Here is a 25,353-nt window from a genome sequence, read left to right on the forward strand (position 1 = left end):
CGAGATTAAATTATCTTCAGCCGAGAAATATCTATTTGATTTCTATTTTGTAATTCTGCATATTGTGCCACTAAATTTGTAATTGCCTCCTTACTGTCGGTAAAATATGTTTCTTCGAAACCCTGAACTTTCGTGTAGTGATGCACATGTGCCTGTAATGTAATCTTATTATTTTCTGCTTTAGGAGGTATGCATATTATACATTGTTACCTTTCTCTTATATAATGTAGTAAATTGATTTATAATATTTTTAAACAATGATGACATCGCAGTTGAGTTTAAGAGACATAACACAGAGGCTGAGTGTCCAGCTGGAGGTATGGAACACAAACCTAATTTCATAGCTTCTCTGCTCCATTCCGTGAACTTGAATTTGTCTTGAAACCTAAGAAGGTAAATGTAATTATGCACTGTTAATTATCAAATTCAGAAGCCGATAACACGGCAAAACATACCTTTCAATATTTCGTTGTAAATCGGTCATAGAACAATTTCCTCTTGCGATATGTGCGGCACTTAGAATTACAGAACTTGACCGTAGCGGATCAACTTTAATCAACTGATTCTTTCGTGACCATGCATTGACAAACAGTTCATCTTGCAATCTTAAAATTATAAATAAGGGTTTCATTATCAAATGTAATAACATTTAAGGTTGATACATACTTTGTCCCTTGCATAGTATATATCGTTGGTGCGGTTAAAGCTACCGGACTAACGCTGCTAAATATATACTGTAGCTTCGGATATGCTACAAGATTCGTTGCTATTTCATTCATATCCATATTTAAAACACCAGGAAATCTAGATCCGCTAAAGAAAATAATCGGTTATCTTTAGTCGCAAATTAATATTTTTCTTCGAGCCATTGATTACCTAGTTAAATGAAGAAGCATATTCACAACGATACTGTTCATATCTTGAAACGGTTTGCACGATACATTGTAATTTATCTGATCCATATTCTCTTTCTTATTTAATTGTGAGGCACATATGTCTAAAAGCGATGTATTTTCAATTGGAAATACGCACGTTGCGTGTTCCATAAGTTCGCGCGTCGCTAATAATGCATTATATGGAGCTGTAACAACGTCTTGCATAATTGTTGGATATATGCAAGATACTAATCTGAAAAATGCTAAATGTAAGAAAAGCATGTAGATTTTTATTTTGTAAAAGTACCTGTCCACATTAGGATAGAGGTCAGCTATCAATTTTAAGGTAGCTGTTCCTAATCCAGAACCAGTACCACCTCCAAGGGAATGCATAAATAGAAAGCCATGTAGTCGACAACATTTTTCTACTGTGCGCCTAATGCTATCCTCTAATTTATCATGATATTCTGTACCATGAGTATAATAACCTACAGCCCTAAAAATTACATTCGTGAATGTATTTTATTAAAAATTGCAGTAGTAATTGAAACCTAAATAGACGATTACCAATTATTCCCAGATCCTGGATAATTTGTTACAATACAAGTTTCATCGAATAAATTGTTTAACGGACCTTTCTTCAATCCTGCTATAACGCTATCTTCCATATCTATTAGGATTGCCTAGATGACAAGAAATTCATGGAGACTTATTAATTTATATATTGTAGTTGATTCTTGTGTAGCAAGCAATCAAAAAGTAAACATACCCTAGCTTTAACTTTAGCTTTTTTTAAATCAGTTATAGTTTTAAAGCACTTATCATGCGAATTATCAGGTATAGAAAAAAAACTATGAAATGCATTGCATAAATCATTTGTAGTTTTACTATGGGTACGTTGTGTTTTCAGTAAATTCACGGGAGTATTCGTTGATTGTATACCATACTCGTGTAATACCAAAGGCCAAAATGCTGAACCGATTTGATTCCCGCATTGTCCAACTATAATTCGTAAAAACAGATGTAATTTATACCAAAATATATTTCAAATCCATTTGTTTAATCGTAATTGTATACATAAAAGGAGTAATTTACAAATATTTATGCGACGAGATTACTGTAAATATAAAATAAACGTACCTTGTACCGTGATAAATTGGCTCATAAGTGTTTAAATGTCTGGACCACTAATGTCTTCGATACTATTTGCGTATTTTAATATTTACTAGGTTAAAATGTAATTTTGAATTACTGATAGACTCCCGCTATTTTTCAGTTTGTCCTGCGAAGTTTGGAACTGAAAGTAACAAGCATAACTAACAGCTGTATCTCGAAGCTCGAATTTCAAATGATGCAACACTACATTCACAATGTCGTAGTCATGTGTGTTCTATGTGTATATATATATATAAGTTTCTAAATTAAACGAAAGATTAGAGTAATCGGTATTTATAAGATTAACAAAATGGGCTATAGAATAGTTCAGTCATTTAGTGTAATTACATGTTTACTTTTCCTCAATTATTTTCTTACGGAATCTGCATCGACTTCGGAATCGAGTAAGTAATTCTAACCTATACATTTTGTTACAGTACACATGCCGATATAAATATTGTTAAAAAGTATAAGATTAACAGAAAGGAAATATCACTTATCGCGTATCATAACGTTTCTTTAATTATGATACGATGTTTCTAAGACAATTAAGTTCAATATCCTTTAAGAACTCTTATTTTACAATTAATATTCTTTAGCATTATAAAATCCATTTACTTGATAACACAATAGTACTTATTATAAAATTTATTATGAAGATTGATGTCATTAATCATAAAGTTAAATATAATATTATCGATGAGAATATCACAAGCGTACGTTGCATCCTTCTCCTGTTGTTAGAAACATTTTCTATTGAAAATATGCTGAATTTATTTTTTTTTCTTGATGTCTTCCAGTACACTTTTTAAAACCAGGAGATGTTGTTACAAATGACAAACCTGGATTACAAATATTTTGCCACAGTGCCAATACAAAATATGTGATACATTTATGGAGAAGTTTAACCGTAAGGAATACTACCGTCCTAAGCCAAAAAGACATATTTCGAGTGCTTATTTGTTTGAAATATGTAAAACGTAGTCCCAGTTGCTCCGAAATGTATAGATATAAGTTGAGAAAAATTGGGATACGCCTTTTTGTCTCAAGACATCGAAATAACACTTTGAAATTAATCTATAATCCATAGATAAATTTATATAGCATCGTAACGATAGCATTTTATCAAATTGTAGATGCATTTAAACATAAACATAGATAATTATGATCTTTACGATGGTAAAAATCAACAAGAAGTTGTAGAAAAACACGACGATAATCAGCGATCTTGGCGCTTTAATTTGTTCGGTACAAAAAGGAGTAACAAATTGAAAATCAATCCATTCGAGGATATGTGCGTGGGCGTGTACGTGTATCCATCTCATGTACATAAATATACAATGAGCATGACACAGACACGTGAGTGTACAGAGAAACTAATTTATTGAAAGTTTACTACGAGACTTTTAAATGCTCGTTTTCATGTTAATAGGTGTCGACATTTGGAAATTAATGTTAACGATCCTAGGGATCACGATATATTGGAACGCGTACAAATTAAGCGGAAATCCATTATTTTATTATTTAAGTGGTATAATGCTTGGGATCACTACGTCGATTATAATATTAGTATATTTTGCTAGCAAATTATTACCAAGGGTAAATTATCTCGTTAACAATTTTCTGAATACCTACTTTAAATGATTTGTTTTCGTATGGTTAATACATAGATATAATTGAAGGGTAAAGTTATGTATTTGATGGTTGCCACTGGTTGGACGATGAGTTTTTATCTTCTACAAGGATTATGGGAAAATGCACATTTGATCGCAGTACAATACAAAGAATACGTCGTATGGTACATCTTAGGAACATCCCTTATAAGCTTTGTTATTTGCTATCGTTTCGGTCCTGTCACAAACCCAAGAACGAAGAAACTTATCGAATGGTTTCTCCAGGTCTGTACAACTTGTGCGTGTATTAGATAAAGCTAACGATGCAGTTTCTGAAACGCAATTTAATCCGTGGTTTCATCTGTTTATTTAGATAGGGGGATTGATTGCGATTTATTATAGCAGTTACTTTCGCGAAGCATCGTTTTTCTGTTGTATCGTAATGGTTCTCCTTTATAATTTTCCAATTATTTTAATTCGGAAAGGAAAGAATTACTGGTAAGTTTGGTTCATCGACAGTATTAACATCGTTAAGTTTGCGAAAAAAATGTTGTAAGAGGATCAATAGCAAAGAAAAATAAGTTTCTACCGAACAAAACTAACGAGATCAATGTTCCTTCTTTTGATTTATCGTTTGTATTCTTTTTAAACAGTTTAATATTTGTTGCGTAAACATTGTTTAAATATCATTAATTAAAAATTCATTATTATAAACTATAATAATATTCTTATTTCTTATACTTTGTATTTGTGATAATAAAGTAAATTGGATTTATTTATATTATACATAGATGTATGTAGTTAGTAGTAGTAGTAGTAGTAGTAGTTTGAAAAATCGGACGCGTATTTATACGTATGTATGTATGTATGTGTACCTGTTTGAAATCAGGAAGAATATGTTTCCTGAAAGGAGAAAGTTATTAACCGAGGATCAATATCGTAAAGAAGGTATAAGGGAAACTAATAAAGCGTTAAACGAGCTGAAAGGATATTGTTCTAGTCCCGAATGTAATCCGTGGAAAACAGTTCTAAGATTAAAGGATCCCATAAGGTTTTTGTATAGAAATATTTTACGAGCCGAAGAACAAGTTACAATCGAACATGCTCGTTACGCGCATCTTAACTGAAATGCACGTATTTTTAGGTTTGCCAAGTTTATGGAAGGTGAATCGCATTTGTCGGATGACGAGTCGCGAGACCACGATGCCGAGATCACAAGAATTATAGAGGAGTGCGAATATACGGACGACGAAGATGATTACTGACGAAATTTCCGTAGAACATATTCGCGTAAAACCTATATCGACAAATACAAATTCGAGTACCACGTTTTACCACGGAATACATGCATACACGCAACGGCGTCTAGTGCATTTTCATTACTTTATTGTAAATGATCATTGTGTCTTTAATCAGGATAATTATTACTATGTTAACGTGTTGAATGTCTTTTGAAAAATAAAATTGTTGAGTGTAATTCTCGTTGCTAACGCTGTTTAGCTTCGAAAGTATTTAGTGTATACGATAAACAATTTCGATTGATAAACGAGAACAGCCGCAAATGAAATAGTCGTTGATTGGGCTCACAGTTTGTTGCTATCTTATTCTTATCACGTCCGGGTGACCGCACATGATGCATCGCAAACGCAGCTCCAATTATATTTTCAGGAATAAGATTTCAGGAATAAGACTCGGAGAAAATTAAATTTCCATTAATTAATTAATGTTTCATAGCAGGAAAGGAAAGAGTTGACAGATTCGTCATTGTTCGCAGATAGGAATACGTTCGAACACACGTTCTCGTTTACTTCTCGCAACTACATCCCGGACGAGACGTTTTCGTGCCAACGAGTAGAAACGTCGCGTCGCACGAAGACCTTTTTTTCGCAAACTTTCCACCGCGAGATAAGCGAGAAAAAGCGAAAGCTTTGTTCAAGGAACAGGATGTGGGTCAGCAGTAATCATCGGGAGTCCCTTTTACCCTTTTCTCCTCTTCCTGGTGGATGTACAGAATAGAAGCAGGACAGTGTTTGTCGCACGAGCAACGACCGTTCGTTTGTTTCCCTTGGAGCTTTCCGCTTTCCGCTTTCCGCTTCCCGTTTTCCGCTTTCTTTCCATTTTGGTTGGGCTGCTTTCCGCAAGCACACCAGCAGGGTTATTACTTCCCCCGCAAACAACTTGCTCGTCCTGGAAAATCACGGAACGCGTGCATCTACGCTTTTGCTTTTCGCAACATTTTGTCATACCACTCGGTCGCTAGTCTGCCCTCGTTGGTCGTTTTATCAACACGCTCTACTACCTGCCGAACAATTCTCTACATATACGACATCTTTCTTATTTCAGCCATCGTTAGAAGCTAGATTCGAGAGAAGAGTTCGTACCGTCCAAGAGACACGGTCAAGTTGTCCACCTACCGGCTATAGAACGTCTGAAACTCAGCGGTTCGGATGGAGGAGTGCAATTGCTCTGCACCCGCGTAGATAAGAGGTTCGCATACTTGGCATTTCATTTAACGGCAAGACACGCCTCGAATCACTATCAACGCCGTGCGCAGACTCTCGACCAGCCAGTGCGTACGTACGCGTTTGCTTTCTCCGATGTTCGGCAAATTGTCATCAGCCGGCAAACAACACCGACAGGTGGTCCTCAATCGGACACCTTGCAAAAAGCTTCGACTCGAGCATCGACGATCGACGCGTATGCATGCGGCTTCGGTGCATTCGCTCGATTGATCATATTGGATTACAAATTGCCAAGGAACGTCCATGGATTACGAACCACGTTCGCGCACAAACGGTAACAAGTTTTGCCTTTCCTTTCAGCAGCTGATCTTCCTTAGAATTTAATTAGCTAGCGTTTCGAACGAACATCACCTTCTCGAAAATTGATCAAACTCTGTAATTAATATTCCAGAACGATAGATGGTCGTTTTTCACTTTGAGAAACAAAAAGTTAACGTAGCTTGCAACAGCTGTCTAACGGCGACTCTTGTTCGCTCCGACTTTGACTTTGGAGTTTCGGTAAAAGCACTTTCGATATTTACATTTGTAAATACGTATTCCAAAGATTTAAGCCAAGCGCATTCCGACCCGACAATTTATCGAAAATTGTACGAGAATATTTTGTAAGAGCGTGCTATATCGAGAAGTAAATTGTGCGCTCGGTCGAGCGGCCCGAGGAAGCCACGTGATCGGCAGGTGGGATTGGTGGCGGTCCAAAGGGCAGAAGCAAGATCAATAAGAAAAAGACTGGTTTTCCGTGATGCATGGCGCACCTGCTCTCCGAAGCGACAGAAACAAGGAGAGCGGTGGATCCGATCTCGTTCGCGATTCTTTACCAGAAATCTCGAGCTTCGCCGGTTGACGGATCGAGATTATTTTCTTACGTATCGAAAAATCCATCGCACGCGTTATCGCGTTCGCCAGGAATCTTGACGACGGTAAAGTTTTCAACGAATATTTCACCCTATGCAAAAGCGATCGCATTTACGTTGTTCCTTACCTCGTTATCGTCTTACCATTAACGTCGACGTTACTTTATACGCGAAATCTTCGCTTTTAATCTCGGACGAAAAGGAAGATGGGTAGAAGGGTGGAGGTTGCGAACGACCGAAGGAAAAGGAACACGCGTTCCTTCGCGGAAAGAATATTTTCTTCCAAGCGACGGTGATTCATAGCGACGAGAGAATAAGAGATGGGAAATTGGCTGACCCAGCAGCGAAACGACGTAGGTCTCCGTGTCCAAGTTTCTTGTTCGCGCTACGCGTTTCAAACAACCGACGCTGTGCATCCAATTATACGGGCGAGTGCATCGGTAGATTCAGCCAACCGCGTTACAGACCGTAAGCGTAACCTTCGTTTCTCCTACGAATTGTTGTTGAACCGGCTTGTGAAAGATAATTACTAATTTCTTTCAAGATTTTTTCCTAATCGAGGGACGCTGGTTTTTATTAGTAGTTTAATCGTCGTATATCCGTGTTGTCAAAGTTTGTGTCATTTAAACGCGATTCCGAATTTCCGATAGAGTCGACCGGTGCGAGCGTGTGGCTTAACCGATCATAATCGCGCGCGACCCCCCAAAGAAAGAAAGCTGGGCCCTCGAGAGACCTCTCGAGGGACCGGAAGGGTCTGGCCAAGACCCCAGCGCGTGCCATCTGCCGACTAGTTGTTCGGGTATCGGTCGTTCTTTGCTGGTTGCTACGAAATAGCCACTGCAGCCTTTTAAATCGACTAATTCGGCAATCTCGTCGTCGCGTCGCATCGCATCGGTCAGCTGCATTGTCGACGGCCTTTTCGAATTGACGTCTCTTTCGAGTCGATTTAGAATCTCGTGCAATTTCATCGGATACTTTTCTTAAATTCTCGCAGCCATTATACTTTTGCAAATCGTCCCGTTCGTTGGGATAGGTAAGCTATTACGAGCAACAATGGATTCGCATTCGTTTCTAGCATCACTTTTAATAATTCGCGTAAGCACGATCGATTTTACTCCTTCTATTGTTGCGCAGCCGGAGAAGCGAACTGAAACTCCGTCTCGGAATACATTTTCATCGTGGAATTCTATTAACGTCACCGGGTATCCTGAAAATGAACGTAGCGAATTTAGTCTCCTTTTCAATCTTGTAGACAAACGTTATCGACGATACCTTTGCGGAGTGGCAGTTTACGTTTGTCGATGTCAATTGGATGTACCCCAATCGTAGATCATACCCACCACCTACATCGGTAGGATGGTAATAGCATTAAAAAAGGACCTTTGTGCCAATCAACCGACCGCTCTTCCTTCGGGACCAACGACGATTGCATCGAACTTTGAAACATTAATAGCCAGAAAAGTAAATAATGCAGCTCTTTGACCAGTCACCCTTGCCAACTACCTGCTCTCGCATCGTATGCGAAATATAGCGGATCTGTTTCATAAAGATGGGAATATATGCTTGCGAAACATTAAACGATATTTGAACGTACGTAGATCCGAAACGCTGGAGGTTGTCGAACGTTGAACTCGAGCCTCGATAGAAAGGGTAACTCGTCGTAGCCATCGCGTTCATATATTTTCAGCTTCTTATCCTCACTCGACGGTGCCCACAAGAAACCGTGAATAAAGATCACGCTTTCTCGGATCGTGACCTACGGAAATTCGATTCATGCAAATCCATATCAAGACGGATAATCGTTGGTAGAGACAGAATAAGCAGTCAGAGATCGATGCAATTTGTCATCGCGGGAGAAGCCGTTCGATCGAGGTCCTCTCGATCCTCTCGTTTCGAGGTACGATGGGAACTTGGGAACAGCGTGTGCGTGTGCGTGTGCGTGTGCATGAGAGAGAGAGGATAGGAGAGGAGAGGAGAGGAGAGGTTAAAGGTCACCGATCTTGCCACGGACTCGCAACCAAGAGTCTCTCACGACTCTGACCCTCATTACCACACAATTACTTCCTTTCCTTCGAGTAATGGCGTTCAGCCGTGATCCTGGAATTTTCAGAGGTCCTCTGAAATTCCGCGTCAACGGACTGCCGCTATAGCCTTCTTTCTTAGCTACGAGTTTCCTCCTCGCGTTTCACCATTTCTACTTATTCTCTCGAAGCTTCGATGTTTCCCAGAGGGATAAACTTAACTCGTTTCGTACTTTATCGTCGAGGTACAAGTTTCCTACGTCGTTGTGTAAATGTCTTGTTGTTCTTTGCTTTAAGTAGCGACCAAACGTTTAATTGTTACGTTACTCGAACGCGTAACGTTTCATCGTCCAAAGTCCCGGCATCGTTTGGACGAGGTCGAGTTTGCGACTTTGTCGGAGAGACCGTCGATTACAGGAAGGAAGGGAGGGAGGGCTAGCTGGCAAAGTAAGCCAGGGTAAACGTTATTAGAAATAGATACCCTACGGGTAAATGCACGCTTTCGGGGATGATTTAATAACCGGTTGGTCGAAGCTCGATCGGAACGTTCTTCCACGGTGTACTGGAAAAGGGTGCAGTATTTCCAAGAATTTAATCGATACTCGATACTCGAATGAATCCTCGCACACTCACGGAACACAGTTTCATCCGTTCAGTAACGGATTCGAGAAACGTTTCAATTTTGTTGCGAATACCTTTGCAGCGTTACATTAAATGACATTAAATATTTGGACGCATTAAAAAAATAAAAATACATATTAAACGAGCGCAGCTCGATTTCTACAGGGGTCCGTACCATTTCCAATTGGAAATTCTGTGCGACGGCGCGTGTATGTTATCGGGTTCGCCATCTGACCCGGCTTCTCTGCTGTCTGGTGTTAATGAACCAAGGACGTAGAGTACACGCGCGCTGCGCAGGACACGCTGATATAATACAGTCTGATTTTGGATAGGAGCGCGACTGTCGGTTACCCGTATCCGTAGAGACGTACGCGTATCCATGGGTTCGGTCGAGTAACGGTAATCGAGTCAAGAATCGAATTAGACGGAAGTCATCGTAGCGTTAGAGAGAGATTTAATTTTCAATTAGCATCGAACAAGTATGCGCGCAAACGAAATCTCTCGACATTACGCGACTGTTAACAGGACCATTAAGAACCGCTGAAAGGAGAAAAAGAAAGCGGCGGCACGCAAATGGGAGGGAAACAGGAATAAAGAAGAGCACGACGAGTCATTTATCCATCGACCGCTACGCACGGCACGCAATTTTTCCTCTTGCCGCGATCCATTCTGCAAGAGCGAGTCTTGACGACAAGTGCCGGCACTTTATACTCAACCGTACTACTCGCGTTGCATCATTTAGAACAGCAACCGAGAGTAATTTTGCTAAAACGTTCGTGGAATCTAACCGAGTTCGCTGTATCCGTTACGAATCAGGTCGCATTCTTTTCAAAGGCCCAACACTCGAAGAATGAACAACGAATGCTAATAGTCGGACGCTTACCTTGTTCAACGTCGATGCGTTTAAGTTTGCTTTCGTTCGGAAGACTCGTTTCTATTAAAACGGACGAGTGCGTGCGTTGGTCGGACGCAGGAAAAGAACGAACACGTTTGCGTTCGAACTAAGCGCCGTTTGTTTTAGTGCCACCATGTCGAGAACTCGTAAATTGAAAAAGTTTGCGACGATGCTTCACCGTCTAGTCGAGTAGTTCACCGCCGCGATTACGCCATTTTCCACTCGCGTACTTCGTATTTCAGCCCGTACACCAACCAACGATCATTGAAATCCCTAAACGTGTAATCGTAAAACTGTCGATCGAAAAAAATGATGTCGATAAAAGTAACGAGGTGCGAAAGTTACAGCGTTATCGAGAACGTAACCGAGCAACTGTTTGTTTTTATTCGCGAATACGAGATTACGGCGATACCGTTGTGAATCCCAACCGTATTGCTCGACGAACGTAAACATGGTAAAACCAGTCGTTTCTGTACCTATTGTAGCTATGCATTTATATGCTATATTCGCGGTACAATAGGCTGCACTTTGTATGCTTTGAATGCTGCTCCGTACTTAATTACCTACTTGCGCTTCTTCGCCTGATACAAGTGTACTAAACCAGAGTATGCAATTGTCATGAAAAAAAAGTACGCACGGCAACAGATCAAGAACAGCTTGGACATTTCAAAAGCAGATACCGTCGCTATATGTATGTGTAATGTATGTATGTATATCGATAGGGGTTTACAAAGAACGTCCTCCAATTAAATCACACCGATTTCTATAGAAGTTGGCGTACATGTAGAGTCTACATTGTAGACCATCGAAGAACGTGATACGCATAACAGGTATTATATATACAAAGTGGTTGGATTGATACGTTACTCGTAATTTTGATAGAAATAAAAATCGTCGTATATGCGGCGTTAGCGCGACACGACGCAACGGAAGACGCCGCGAACGGATGGTACTATAATAAATTGAAAGCAGGTCTGAACCACCGCCGACCGGTGGGTTTCTAAGCAATTCGATTATACGTAGATCCCCTTGTTATCCGTGAAATAAAAACTAAGGAAAAGAAAGTCGATAAAATAGTTGAAGCGGTGGTTGTCAGGGTGCGAGGAGAAGTTCTGTAGCTCGGCAAACGATGGCGGGGTAGGAGAGGTGGGAGAAACCAATCAGAGGGTCGCGTGCGCGACGCAGATGCGCGCTACATTCGGTACGAGTCGCCGGGTTGCTCAGAGCGAGCGCGGACGTTGAGAGTGTCCCGTCGCGTCGCGTCGTGTCGTATCGTAATCCTTGGCCCTTTTCGCTCCGAATCCTTTTTCCTTGGCAGCCTTTTTTGTTCGAGACGGTGCTCGTCGGGAGTGTTCCGCGAATACTTGGCCCGGACAAACAGTTTTCTCGTTGACAGAATCTCGATCGAAAATACCCGGGACACGCACCTCGTTGCTCCGTATCGTGGAAGCTTTCGGGATAGAGCACGATCGACAGTGCACGCTAGTGAAATGTGCAGCAATCGTTTCCAACGTTGAAAGTTTCTCGTAATAACCGAACATGATCGATCAAACTACGTGTCAAGGACATGGGAAATCTGTGTCGCGTTCGCTAGTCGCCGGTGGTGCCGATGTACAAGTGCGAATTCGAGCAATGTAAATAGTAAACGTAGTACTCCGTTGTGTACCTTCCAGTAGTGCCGTGTCGAGTTGTTGATCATTCGTTTTTGTAAATAGACCGAAAGCATCTGGTGAGAATGTAAAACTCTGTACGAATTAGTGTTATCGCGAGTGTTAGTATGCTGTAGTTTCGCGAATTTGACTTTACTCGAGGCACCTATGAGCACCGAAAGCCGCCAAAGCTGAGCTCAGGATTGGCTAGCGGAAAGGTGAGCCATTGTTTGTTATAATTGACGAGTCGCGATGCCAAAGGGCCGAGTACGTAAACCACGCTGAAACGTATTCGCGAATACGGGCAATTTCCATATCGTCGAATCGCAAAGACGAAACAAGCTCCTTACGAGACCTTGGTTCTCGATGCATCGAATTTCCAATACAGCTAGACGGTAAGGTACGCGAGTCGAATATCGAGATCGACGTACACTCGAAGCGTAAGAGATGCGAGAACGTAGAGTACACGGATACGTAATCGACGAAGAGGCGATGTTGGCAGTGTTGGCAATGTTAGCGCGACAGCGATTACATAGAACTTGTAAGCCGCTCTATTTTTCACGAAACAAAATGCCGCGATCGTGACTCGAGTACGGGACTCGAGTATCGTAAAACTGGGCGCATAATTAAGATCGATAGCTCGAGATTAGATCCTGTAGAACGTTGCGGGTGTAAAGTAGCAAGGAGTCGATCGAGTGCTGCGGGAGAAAACGCTTTGTCCGAGGAAGGATCAAATAGCGCTACTTTGCTCTTCCATCGAGTCGATATCGATGTCGCGATACGTATAAGAGTAACGTAAGAATTTTCAAATGATACACAACGACACCTATTGTCTGCTTCTACGAATACACACATACGCGTATACCGCACGCCGAGAACATTTGCTAATTCAGGTAAACAAACCGTAAGGTCAATTGGCCGGATTCGATTGTTGATATTAATAATAATAATAATACTTTATTTACTGTCTACACGCCCTTGATATCAAGTACGATGTATGAACGGTCATGTACGAAACATGACCGCAAGAAAAAATAAAAACAAAAAATGGAGACGAAACGGTGTCACTATGATGTAAAAGTGTTCAACCTTGGTTTCGCATCTGTAAAATTGCGACCATCGACCTTTTAAAAACTAAAGGTGAGCCATGAAAGAGATCGATCGACATACTAAGGCTGTTAGCCATCGCACACATTCTTGTGACACAATTTTGTTTCGCTACCGAGGTACGGTATGGGTTAATGTGGAAAATATCACTGCTACGAAGTTGTCTATTTGGAATATCGAAATTCAAAAGTTCTAGCATCCTGGGACATACAATTTGACTGTTAATTATTTTAAAAAGTAGTATTATGTCAGCTGCGGTTCCGCGCTGCCTAACACTTTATTTACCGGGAGCCTATTTATAGGCTTTTTAATTCCAGTATTAAGCTTTTTGAATTTATTTACTGTGTTGATGGTTGATGGATACTGGAGGAATCATTGTTAGCCTAGATTGGCATATTCTACTGTAGAAAATTCTTTTTAAATTAAAGGCTGTTTCTAAATAGCCCGGTAGAAGATAAAGTGTTAAGCGTGTGCATTCGCATAGTGCGAAGTATATTATCATATTCATGGTTCGCGATATCCATGGGTGTCCCTACCTTGTACGAAACGTGCCTCAAGAATTTATGCTGGACGCCTTCAAAAATGTTCGTAAGGCCAACTTGTATTTATATTTATCCAGAAAAGATGGTAGAGCGACGCGCGCGTCTTATTCCCGCACGACCGTGGACGATTTAATCATAAATCCGTCGCTCGCAACTTCCCCATCGTACTTGCCGTCTGTATTAGATTAAGGTACATTGTAAGTTCTCTCGTTGTAAACTGGATTAGTTTGAGGTTACGTACGAAAACCGTTTACTAAAATTCCGTGTTGCGTAACCGACACCTTCGCCTACGAGAAACGAAAACATACGGTGTTTACTCTTTTTATACGGATTCCTTGTAAACAGATTTTCATAATCTCGATTAACCTTTGCTCGCTTTTGCACGATCGATTAATTTCTATCGAATCGGTCGGTTTAGACGGTTGACTTTACGCGTTTACGGACGACGCGACGTCGACGCCAACGCCGACGTGACGCCCGTATCGAACACTGATAATTACCGCCGTTTACTCTCGTGAAAGTCACCATACCGTAAACTTCTCTTAGCTCATTCATCCTTACCGTGTTGCGTAATAATTGCTGCTTCTGCTGGCACGTGCCACGCGCGTATATTACCGGTCCCGGTTCGCACAGAATTCGTTCGAATGACCAAGAATCGCGCGTCTACACGCGATCCAAACCGACTAACGACGCTTTGGCGTGACGAGCTCTCGTAACGTTACGTTAATTTATCTATGTCGAGACGTTTCTTTTATCCCGTCATCGCCACGGTTTCGTGTCCCCTTAAACATGGAATTTACGATTTCTCTTCGTTTCGAGATCCACTCGATCGCTTAACGATCCAGATTGAATTTTGTACGGAACGCTAGTACGGCTTTTTTTTTTTTTAATAGAGAAAAGCGGACGGCGTTAACCGGACTATAACGAACGATTTTCGGTACGCGTGCTTTCGTTGTGATATCGGAGGCTAGTATCGAGTTGAACGAGGGCTGGAGACGGTGCTTTCCTCGCGGACCTGATGATATTTACCACCCTTGCCCTATCTCGAAGAATACAGCTATGCAGGTCGCGTATATTAAAGAATCTCGTGGAAGAGGCTCGTTGATAGGTTACACCGTTACTTAGGAAAAGTCGCTCTAGGTCTCCTTTCACGTTCCCCCTTGCTTTTTCTTCGCATATACTGCCACCTTATCGTTGAAAATGATAAGAGTTTGTCGTCTCGCGGGACAAACGGAATCGAAACTTGTTGTAATTATTAACGTTACTATAGTTCTCGACAGTTGGATAAAAGCCTCTCGAAAGTGTGCCACGACACGTCTTTGGCAAGAAATTTGCCAAAAACGATCGTTCGAATGCGGGTCTTGCAAATTGGGTTCGAAGCGTGTCCGATGGCCTCGGACGTGACGCGAAATTAAATTTGATTTAGGACCATTTCGAGTGGCTGATTCCACGGGAGCTTCCGGCTTTTGTTGACGCGTATCCTGTAGCGGATGTAGGTTACGACCTCGTATAACTCTTTTTCGATGGCTTGGTGCTCGCGAAGCATGTCGTTTTCGGGTCATGCGATACTGTTTATTGATTCCGGAAATTAGTTTTCACGTCGGTCGTTTCTCTAATTTATGCAACCACCGCCCCCTCCATTCTCGTTCTAGTTGCTAAGAAATGTTCCGAGTGCGCGATACTCGTTTCGCAACTGTAAAGAATTGTTTGCTAGGCTGTTAGTTTGGTTTCGCGGATGAATTACAAGCGGATCGCTCGTTGGAAACCGATTTTTTCGTGGTCGAGTGTGCAGTCAGCCGGCCGCGGATCCGATACGAAATAGGTCGAGGATTCTTAAAGAAACAGCGATTGCACTCGATCGTCGTCCAACGCCATTCTAACCCTTGAATCCTCGATCCTTGAATCTTCGATCCTTGAATCCTCGATCCTTGAATCCTCGATCCTCGATCCTCGATCCTCGATCCTCGATCCTCGATCCTCGATCCTCGATCCTCGATCCTCGATCCTCGATCCTCGATCCTCGATCCCCGATCCTCGATCCCCGATCCTCGATCCTCGATCCTCGATTCTCGATCCTCGATCCTCGATCCTCGATCATCATCTCGTGTCCCGGACATAATCGAGTTGCATCTGTTGCATCGAGACTGGAAAATTTCACGAATCTCGAAATTGCGGAAATATCGAGAATCCGATCAACCGAGAATCCGGCTCGCGCGATTACTTTAGCGGTACGTAATCGTTTCGTTGCTTTCGTCGGAACAAGTTTGCGTCGTTCGCAGGGAACAACCGGTATTCCGTCTTCCGGTTCTCCCTCGAGGACTGTCGAACGAATGCACGCTTTCGCCGAGCTACAGTTTCGGCGACATCGTCTTAAAATAATCGCACGCTATGCACGTAGCGAATGCATCGCGGAACTTTGTTTAGATGCGAACAATTAACGAGCATCCTCCAGACGCAGTTTTCAGAGTCGAATCAGAGAAGCATCCATCGGTGATAGGATGGAAATGGAATTCTCCGAGATGGTTTTCTCGTTACGTTCGGGCGAAATTTCCGAGTAGATTTACACGAGTCGCGACGTGGTTGTTTCGCAAGAAGCGTCGGTTCGAAGCATGTCATTTTCGCGTCTCCCCGGAAGAAAGAGCAAGTTTCGAGCGATCGTTGGTCGTTGCATCGTTCCTTTAGAAACGAGCTTGTCTTTCCGTAGTTATGCATTACGCTGGACCGGCGGAGAGAAGCAACCTTCGGGGTTATTTTTGTCGTTTCGTCCACCCTCGTTGAAACGAGAAAACGAGACACAGGGATAGGAAGGAAGGAAGGAAGGAAGGAAGGAAGGGACCCTCCCAGATAAATTTATCGCTCGACGACTCGCTACCGAAGGCAATTCCAAGAAAGGCGAGACTTTGGTGGAAAAACGCGCACCGATCTCTATCCATTGGATTTAGCGACGTTATCGGCAAACGAAACGAGACAATCGTTTCCGCGCTTGCGATTTTAGAGATCGGGTCGCTCATCTTTTCGAGTCCGCTCGTTGCAGGCGGGTAAACACGGGTGAATTTGTAAAAATAAGAATCCGATAAGATAGAATTACAGATAAGGTTAACCTCGCGTAGTCGCTTCGAATTGCACGGTCGCGGTCGGTTGCACGGATCGAATCCTCCTCCTCGGAAAGAAAGCGAGGCACGCGACGAAAGTGTCGCGTGTCACAAAACGCGGCATTAAACGGAGTTTGAAAATCGCTCCGCGTGGTGTAGCCGTGCTGCGGCTGTGCCTGGAACTGGAAATCGATTCTACTTAAATTTCACGGCAATTAATTGCGACGAATAAAAGCGAATGCACTCGCATTTGTGCTCGCGCTCGCGTTCGCGCGGTCCGTTATCCAGAACGAAAGCAGAGCAGGATGAGATCGGGACAGGATGGGACGGTACGCGTAATTAAAACACAGTAAATTTTGACGGGCATCGGGCCAAGCACGCTCGAACCGATCCAACTACTCTTTCTATCTTATCGTGGATACCTGGTCGCGTGACCAGGACCGAACCACCCTGTTCGTGTACGCGTACCATTCCTGGGATTCAATCAGCAAATTTGTCACGCGTCTGCTTCTCGTTATTGCATAGATCGAGGCCAGTTTTTGTGCTCTTGAACGATCGCCAGTCTCGTGGACGCAAGGTCAACAAACGCGATAATTTTCGACGTTCGTAATTTCTATTTCGACCAAATATAGAGATTCTCGAACACGATGAAACGTCGTCGCGGTTGCAGGCAAATATACGAGCGAACGAAGAAGGCGCAGTCGAGGCACAGCGGTGCGATGGTGTGCATCGCGTCGGTAGGTGTAAGCAGGAAGGGAAAGAGAACGAACGAAAAGCCGGTCTTGGATGGAACACCTGCTCCACAGGTATGCGATCCTTTCCACTCTTCAATCCGCTTCTCCGATGCTCGCTCGGATTTCTCTCCCGTGCTTTGTTATCGTTCCAACCTGGTGAGGCGTGTTTAAACAGTAACGAGAACGATCCTCGAAAAATATTAATCGGCAACCCGTTTAGAAATCGTCGTCGTCGTCTTGCCAAATAGTCGGGAAAAATTGTCCCGTGTTTATCGCCACGGAAATGCTAGGGAAATGTCGATACGAAAGGATCGCGGCACTATCGGATTCCACTTTTAACGAACGCGAAAACGTTTGACGACCTACATCCGAGCGTAGATCCGACACATTTTGCCGCGGATGCGACGCGTTAACAGCGCGCCATTTAAATCGGCACACAATGGAAGAGAATGACATTACAAGAAGTCTGTTTGTTGCCAGTGTGCCGTGTCCGTTTGGTTGGATTCTGTACGGTTCCACTCCGTTCCACTGCTCTATACAATCCTCCATCGTTTTGCTCTTAATGCGAGCACGGCACAATCATCCGCGAGCGCATTTTCCGCTTCCATCCGGCATTGTGCATTTCGTCGAATCGTTTACCGAGCTCCCCATCCATTCCAGTCGTGTCTCCATCCTATGCCAGCCTTCGTAATTCTTGTTTGCTTTACACGTCGTCCCATCCCATTCTCACTCCGGCATCGCGGATCGAGCAAACGTCGAACCACTCGAGCGCGAAAGCTCCGCTGTTTCGCTCTCGAACGCAAACACTGCGGCAAATCGATTTTCCACGGAAATTCTCTCGAGACGTTCGATGGTCGATCGATCGATCGATCGATCGAACGAACGATTTTTTTTAACCACTCGAATACAGATCGGCGCGAATCGGTCATCTTTGCCTGTATTTCCCGCCTCGAACCTTTAATTAATACATACCGTGTCCTTTTTTCCGACTGGAAATAGAAACGCGTATCGCGATTAGCCAAATATGTAGCGGTTCTATTTTCACGAGCGTCGGCGCACGTCCATTTTTAACGAGGCGATACCTAAACTACCGGTTGCCCGTTGCTCGATCCCAGTTTGTTCCCGATGGATTCTTTATTTGCCTATAAATGTGCTGCGCCGCGGTCCCAACGATGACAAACGGTTGCCAAGCAAATAAAGTTTGGACATTTCGCCTCGATTCGTCCGGCCTTCGCAAAACCACCGTCACGTTAAAACATTCCTCATCCTCGCACACGTAAATGAAATTTACTCGAGCGGCTGTACGTATTTGTTTACGAGCGACTGTTGTACGTATTTGTTTACGAACGACAGACGAAGACGAGACCATCGACGATCGAACTCTCTTAAACCACTACGTGTTTTCTGGCCTCTGATCGGATACGCGGTCATACGCGGTAGAAAGTAAAAACGTTTCGGATGCTCGAATCCTCCAAGATTCGATCGACGTTCGATGCTAGCGCAAACGACGCCTACGCGACGTTGCTGCATCGCACACCCTCGATATACCGTTCGCGCTCGGTTGGATCGGAAGGAGACACGCGCAACCTGTAATCCGATATGCAGATTAGCGGTAGCGTTTCTAGTTCGTTAGAATGCACGTAAGCTAGAGAGTGCTCGAACAGAGATTATATAGGCGCGATCGGTTTCGTAGCACCGTTTCATCTCGACGACTCGAACGATCGGTGGACAGGCGCCAGAATATCCTTGGTTTGCTTGGTCGGCGCCGGCGTCGCTTAGATGCTTAGAAAATTTATCGACGAGAACGAGTAGCGGTTACGCTTATCGTTTTCCGTATCGATAATTTCCATTTAGCTTCGCACCCGGATTTGATCTTTATTCGCGCGAGTTCTCGTCGATAGAAATGTACGTTTTCGAGTCGTTACTGTCTTGGTTGAGCGAACAAATCGTATTATCGCGAAAGCCAGGAGCGTATACTCGTGGTCAGTCCTAGACGCGATCTTCCGGATAGAAATTCACAACGGTGCGTGCACCGTTATCGATTATCGACTTTCGAAATGTACGATACACGCTGTATGGGAGGCTCGCGTGCGAAAGCAATCGCATCGAGGAAGCGATCCTAGTAAACGACGACAAAACTTTTCAAACGGTACCGACACGCGCGATTGCTGCTTCCACGCGAACCTATCGCGTATTTGGAAAACGGTAACGCTACATTTTATTTATAGCCAATCGAGAAGGTGTATTTTCTATTTTTCTCAAACTCTCGTCACTCGTATGGATAACGAGTGTCCGCTCTTAATCGTAACGACAAGATGAGGGAGCGATAGTTTTGCTATGTTTTGCGGTGGCATTGTAAGCGCGCAGTCGTAAATTGTAAGAGGCCCGGCTCGATTCGTATCGTGTTTCTCGACGTTCTTGGGAAGAAGAAATACGCGACGTTGGCACGAGATGAGCTTTACGCGCATACGACTTAATTATTCCGTACAAGGTCCGTCTCGACTCGACTAGACCCGACCCGACTCGTACGAAGGCACTCTCGGTACAAATTGTGGAATGCGCGATGCTCGAAGAATGCGGAGAATGTTGGTGCGTGCGAAAGTCGGGTCCGTACACGTTTTGCATCGGACGACGATTACGATCACGATCGATACCTGGACGCTAGTTATCCTCCAAGTTGTTTTCGTACGTTGCACCCTTGGCTCTATCAAACGATATTCGATCGGACGTTGTTGCACGCTTCTCCTTTTCCATCGCGGATTCTAAGCGTTTCTCGTCCGCTTGTCCTTTCACCTCGATTTCCCCAAACGATCGTCGAACAGTGCCACGCCTACGTTCTATATCGCGCAATCCGCGGAAAGGGTAATCGAAGGGTGGCGTGCAAAACAAGCAAAAGCATTCGCTTTGGTCGAAATTGAACCAGCCGGTTGGCCAACCGTTAGGGGACTTTGTTCTTGGTCCTTTGGGTCGCCTTCTCGCTACGCGATCATCGTACCTCGGCTGGTACATGTCTGTAGCCCGTAACTCGATAGCCGAAGCTTGGCTGCACAGTTTCGAGCACATTGCTCCGGCAAGCTCCATTGTTTCTCAGCAGTTTATCGTAACCTAACACTTATTGTGCATCTTGCGCTACGCTGGCTTTGGGCTCCCGGTAGCCGGACCGACGCGACTGTCGACTCCTTCGCTCGCCTTACCTGCCTACCAGTCTGCTTGTTCTCTTCTCCATTCGTCTCTATTATTTTCAAACTGTGAGAAAAGTAAAGAACAGTAGACGTTTACGAGTCGCGATACCTAGTCGAACTTTTAACGCCAACGGTCGATAGTTGTTAACGCGAAAAGTTGCGTGTTGACCTGCAAGGCTATTTCTAACCGGTCGATATACATACATGTACATACATGTACATACATGTACATACATCTCCTGTTGTACACAGGCTAGGGCATAGTCGGTCGGCGATAGTGCTCCAAGAGGCCACTGACACGAATTATGCCCCTTTGCACGGTTCGATTCAACCAATTACTTTGTTCGTATTACTTTTCCAGTTGTTATCAACAGAGGGAAAGCGTCGCTATCGACAAATATGTAACGACGTTTAAAAATGCAGCAGCGTGAACTCGTAGGTCTCGATGATTTTATCGCGCCAGTAGAAGCCAGTTCGTTTCGGTCGAAACACTCGTCAGGGTCCGGTTCCGTTTCCTCGGCCGCGTAATAACGATTCGAGACCTAAACTCAACCTTGGAACTACTGTAGAATCGTCTGAAAGTTGTCGCTTCTTAACGCGCTGCTACATCTACATATAGCAGTTTAAGAACATCGAACTCGACCGGTATCGCGTCTTCGCTGCGAACCGGGTTTCCGCTGCATTCCTCGGAGCCCGTTCTCGCGTGGAATTCGCATTCTTTCTTCGATCGAATCGAGTTTCGTACGTACAAACGAACGAAAGAGTTGTCTCGTTACGATGATCCGTGTTCGCGAAACGGTTCGCGGTAAAAATGTAACGAGTATATACGCGAATAGTTCGGAGAGAGTAAAGAAATAAATAAATTGCCAGCAGTCTTTTTGCGTACAGCTCGGATAAAAAGGCCCTTGGATAATTTTCTAACGACGGGACAAAGGACGGGAATAAGCTTCCGCGTGGCCGTGCAAATTAGCCCGACGCGCTATAATCGTGCGAGAACTTGACAGTGACGTAAGAATGTGGGTCAAGGGGTGAGGTGCCCTCGATGTTTACCGTCGTCTCGCTCAAAGGAACTAATTTCCTGCAAATTACACGCCAATTCCCCCTGTCTCTCTCCTTTGGTTTCTGGAGACGCTCAATCGACGCAGAGTCTGTAATCTCTCTGTGACGTCGAGAGACCACCGCGCCCGCCTCGGTTCTACCCCTTTACCTCTCGCGCTTCTTTTTCTTTTTTCTACCCTCGTTGCGTTCTCCCTACCTCTTCCTCCCTCCCTTATCGCGACGGTTACACGTTCGATATTTTTGCATCCCCGGCGAATAACCATTATCGTAAGTGCAGCGTATTCGCGCGTGAAAGAGATTTAGTTAACTAAGATAATTAGTTAACGAGAATACGTAAGCCAGGAGACGTCTTCCGTTGCATCCACCGTCGCTACTACGTACATAGTTGAATTATCCGGCGTAACGAAGTACAATAAAGTGGCTCGAATTAACGTGAATTTGAAATGCAAATTCCTGATTCGATTAACGAGACTCTATTCCCTGCAGAGATACATACTTTCGGGTCGGTGCGAACGGCTCTCGTCACCGACAAACTACCGTTAGTTTCAGACACCGTGTTAACTTTGTTTCATCGCATTTTGAAAATCGACGGAATCAAATCCCTCATTTCGCGCATACAAATGAACATTTGTCGACTCGTCGCGCAAACTTTCCAAACAAGCGCAGCATTTTAAGCACACCCAGTATCGGACGAGCGAACGAACGTATTTTTAAAGATTTTATTCGTTCCAGAGGCTACCTTGAATTCGACGAAATTGCACGAAATATGTATTACCATCTACCGTGAAAGTTAACGGCTCTATATCTTTGGTGTAAAAACTGGAAACCGTTCTAGGAGTCTTTGTTTCACCGATTCGATTTTTATCGAATCGCGCGACTGTTTTATCACCGCGGTCACGATCCCGGTTTAATCGAATCTATTGTCTCGTTATATTCTATTGGTCCGATCTGTCTATCCGGCCGTGAGATCGATCGATCGATGGATGGGATGCCTGCGCGCGCTAGCCTTTTGGTTGGTTTCGCGATGGCATTCGGTTGACGTTGATGTATATATACGGTACATACAGCGACGAAAACGATCGCACACGCATCGCGTCAGCTGTTGCGCAGTTACAGTTACAGTTACACGAGTCACGTTGCATTGGTCGATGATAAATGATTTTACCAAAAGCGCGTGCGTCGACTCTACGAATACAATCGCAATCGTGTGTACGCGGGTACATCGAAGTGGTCCTTGGTCGAAATTTTTATTTGCGAAGTTGTTTGTATCTAAATGAAGCAAATCAATCGAATGAAATGGTTCGTTTCGGAAATTAGTCGGCTAGAAAATCGTGATCGCGTCCGCGAAAATTAGGAGCTAAGGGCGTCTCGAAGAGGAAGACGATAGAATCCTGGAGCGTATTCATCGTAGAACGAGCCACGCGTAGACTCGCAATCAGTGCTTTGCGCGACTCTAATTGGAAGACGCGCACGGACTCGTCTCGGAGTTGCGCGCCAAGTTAACCGGAAGTTTCGCGTGAGAATTCCTCCTAGCGGATCGATGCGTTTCGTCTGCGAACCCTCAGAATTCCGGTTATCGGGAGCAACGCGGAATGTCCTCTGTGCCGGTCGAATCGATTGTACGTACGTATGTCCATTGACGAGCGTGTCGCGAGGAGACGAGTCGAAGAATATAGTATTGTCACGCGGTGTTTCCATTTCTATCATCGTATACGATTGTACATAATGTACGTACAGTACGTTACATAACACACGCGTTACGTACCAAAGAGGACAGAGACGCGTCCACTTGGAATAAGCTATCGTTCGAGAAGGTCTGCGTCGAAGGCCGTATAAAAATCGGTGAGCCACGCTTAGTTTCCTTCCCTTGCGATCAAGTTTTAATAGGATCGACTGTTACGTTTAACTGCTAATTAAGCGAACAACCCTCAGTCAGGATACGCCACTGCCGATGCCGGCACGATCTCTGGACGGCTGACGTTTAATTACCACGGTAACTTGAATTTCATATTAAAATCAACGCGGTAGAAATAATTACGAAACTCTATTCTGCCATTTTGTTTCGGCAATTAGCGCGGTACATTTCACTTGTACAATAGAGTTGGCGGGGTACTTCTTCTTTCTGTTTTAGAACAGAGTGGTTGCTCGTCGAGGGTTGAATGGAACAACCAGAAGCACGATATCGCGGCATTGTGCGCGATAAAATATTCATCGAATTAAATTCTTAGCCGCGATACGAGCAACGATTCGCCGTGCGTTATAAAATTAAATGCAGGCTTTTGAAAATGCGCGCAGCGATTGCGTACACCTCGGGACAAATATAGTTTATAATTTATTCCCCGATCGATCGCGTACTTTTTCGAATGCGTACTTTTCTTTCCATTTTTTCGTTTCGCTTCATCGCTTTAACTACGTTTAATATCCTCGAGCACGTACAACCAAATGAGAAAACTCTCGAGGGTTTCGTTCTAGAAACGATATTCGTTCCGACCATAGATTGCTTACACCGTCCGCGCCAAGTTTTTTCCCCTATTTTTTATTTTTACAATTCACCCAGACCGTTACGTGGAAAACGACAATTTAAATAAAGAGTCTAGTAGGATAAGGATGTGTAGGTGTCGCTCACAGGGTTGTCTGAAACTTCGTGGAATGATGTTTTAGGTGAAAAGCATTGCGCGGCACGTAATAGCAATGAAAATTGGAGTGGGAGTCGATTGCCTATCCTTATCCTGCTAGGCCCTTTGGGTAAACTTGGAGTGTTCCTAATTTGAACAATTTCGCGCAAAAAGGATACGCGGTGTGTAGCACTGCACGTATTCGGTGACGCTTGTGCGATGCGCGACAGATTGGTCCGAGTCGAAATCGAAAACCAACGTAAAGGTAAAGGAATGAGGTAAAATTTCGAGGGAGCATCTGCTAGAGACGAGGACGCGTCAACTTTCAACCGTAAAATTGCTGTGGTGAGAAATTCCAGCTCGACGTCGAAAACAAAAAACCGTGTCAACAAGCCGAGCCGAGTTTCTCGCACCCCAAGGCCAAACAGCCAACCATCCCCGATTTTCACGGGTATAACATACGTTGTAGCGTAGACGCGTTTACTTGCGACTGTTTACAGCCGACTTGCTCGCAACTCTATACGCCCGTATTTGATTACTACCACCGACTGACACACGCACCCACCCGTATATCGAGTGACTCGTTATTATTGTTTGGCTCCGCAGAGGCTGGTCAAAGCATCCGGTGAGAAGTTCTCGAGCCGCTGACCGGCTGCCTCAAACAGAATTTCCAACGACCGTGTCGTCTTCGCGGAAACGGAAACTTTGGGAGAATAAGACGGTGTTAAACGCGTTGCCAGTGAAATTTGCATTTCCGCGTAAGAAATTAAGCTCTGGGATTTCTACTAGGTCAACGTTCCGCACCGGTGTACTCGGTGAT

The 25,353-nt window shown here is 43.8% G+C and overlaps 3 protein-coding genes across 8 annotated transcripts in view; 2 read left to right on the forward strand and 1 right to left on the reverse strand.

The window, feature by feature from the left end:
* Positions 1–5: 5 nt before the first annotated feature.
* Positions 6–13,964, reverse strand: LOC128880451 (tubulin epsilon chain-like). 4 transcript variants are annotated; one of them, XM_054130555.1, is made up of 10 exons: positions 13,846–13,964; positions 2,016–2,172; positions 1,645–1,877; positions 1,443–1,558; positions 1,183–1,371; positions 877–1,128; positions 667–813; positions 456–605; positions 211–385; positions 6–152 (listed from the first exon to the last, which is right to left on the reverse strand). In XM_054130555.1, exons 2-10 carry the CDS (start codon positions 2,038–2,040, stop codon positions 6–8), a joined length of 1,434 nt encoding a protein of 477 aa, XP_053986530.1. In that variant the 5' UTR covers positions 2,041–2,172; positions 13,846–13,964. The 4 variants fall into 4 exon arrangements, with proteins under 4 accessions (XP_053986530.1, XP_053986527.1, XP_053986529.1 ...); XM_054130552.1 differs by having other exon boundaries at positions 877–1,371; XM_054130554.1 differs by lacking the exon at positions 13,846–13,964 and adding an exon at positions 10,542–11,522 and having other exon boundaries at positions 877–1,371.
* LOC128880452 (nuclear envelope integral membrane protein) lies at positions 2,215–5,229 on the forward strand. 3 transcript variants are annotated; one of them, XM_054130556.1, is made up of 8 exons: positions 2,217–2,434; positions 2,831–2,940; positions 3,167–3,389; positions 3,463–3,629; positions 3,713–3,928; positions 4,017–4,141; positions 4,533–4,694; positions 4,788–5,229. In XM_054130556.1, the coding sequence occupies exons 1-8, from the start codon at positions 2,341–2,343 to the stop codon at positions 4,906–4,908; spliced, it is 1,218 nt and encodes a 405-aa protein (XP_053986531.1). In that variant the 5' UTR covers positions 2,217–2,340; the 3' UTR covers positions 4,909–5,229. The 3 variants fall into 3 exon arrangements, with proteins under 3 accessions (XP_053986532.1, XP_053986531.1, XP_053986533.1); XM_054130557.1 differs by lacking the exon at positions 4,533–4,694 and having other exon boundaries at positions 2,215–2,434; XM_054130558.1 differs by lacking the exon at positions 2,831–2,940 and having other exon boundaries at positions 2,294–2,434.
* LOC128880447 (protein tincar) overlaps positions 11,774–25,353 on the forward strand; it is a 52,230-nt gene continuing 38,650 nt past the window's right edge. The window contains exon 1 of the mRNA XM_054130543.1: positions 11,774–12,420. The gene's annotated coding sequence lies outside the window, so the exon portion shown is untranslated. The remainder of the gene's footprint in view (positions 12,421–25,353) is intronic.

The sequence above is a fragment of the Hylaeus volcanicus genome, chromosome 7, assembly GCF_026283585.1.
Source record: "Hylaeus volcanicus isolate JK05 chromosome 7, UHH_iyHylVolc1.0_haploid, whole genome shotgun sequence".
NCBI classification, from domain to species: domain Eukaryota; kingdom Metazoa; phylum Arthropoda; class Insecta; order Hymenoptera; family Colletidae; genus Hylaeus; species Hylaeus volcanicus.

What these genes read in the sequence shown, in the direction of transcription:
- LOC128880451 (XM_054130552.1), bottom strand. Translation starts at nt 2,040, where the DNA reads ATGAGCCAATTTATCACGGTACAAG. An exon ending in CCAATTTATCACGGTACAAG is followed by an intron (nt 1,878 to 2,015) that starts GTACGTTTATTT and finishes TACGAATTATAG; the next exon opens with TTGGACAATGCGGGAATCAA. An exon ending in TATACTATGCAAGGGACAAA is followed by an intron (nt 606 to 666) that starts GTATGTATCAAC and finishes TATAATTTTAAG; the next exon opens with ATTGCAAGATGAACTGTTTG.
- LOC128880452 (XM_054130556.1), top strand. Translation starts at nt 2,341, where the DNA reads ATGGGCTATAGAATAGTTCAGTCATTTAGTGTAATTACATGTTTACTT. An exon ending in AATGAGCATGACACAGACAC is followed by an intron (nt 3,390 to 3,462) that starts GTGAGTGTACAG and finishes TCATGTTAATAG; the next exon opens with GTGTCGACATTTGGAAATTA. An exon ending in CGGAAAGGAAAGAATTACTG is followed by an intron (nt 4,142 to 4,532) that starts GTAAGTTTGGTT and finishes GTTTGAAATCAG; the next exon opens with GAAGAATATGTTTCCTGAAA.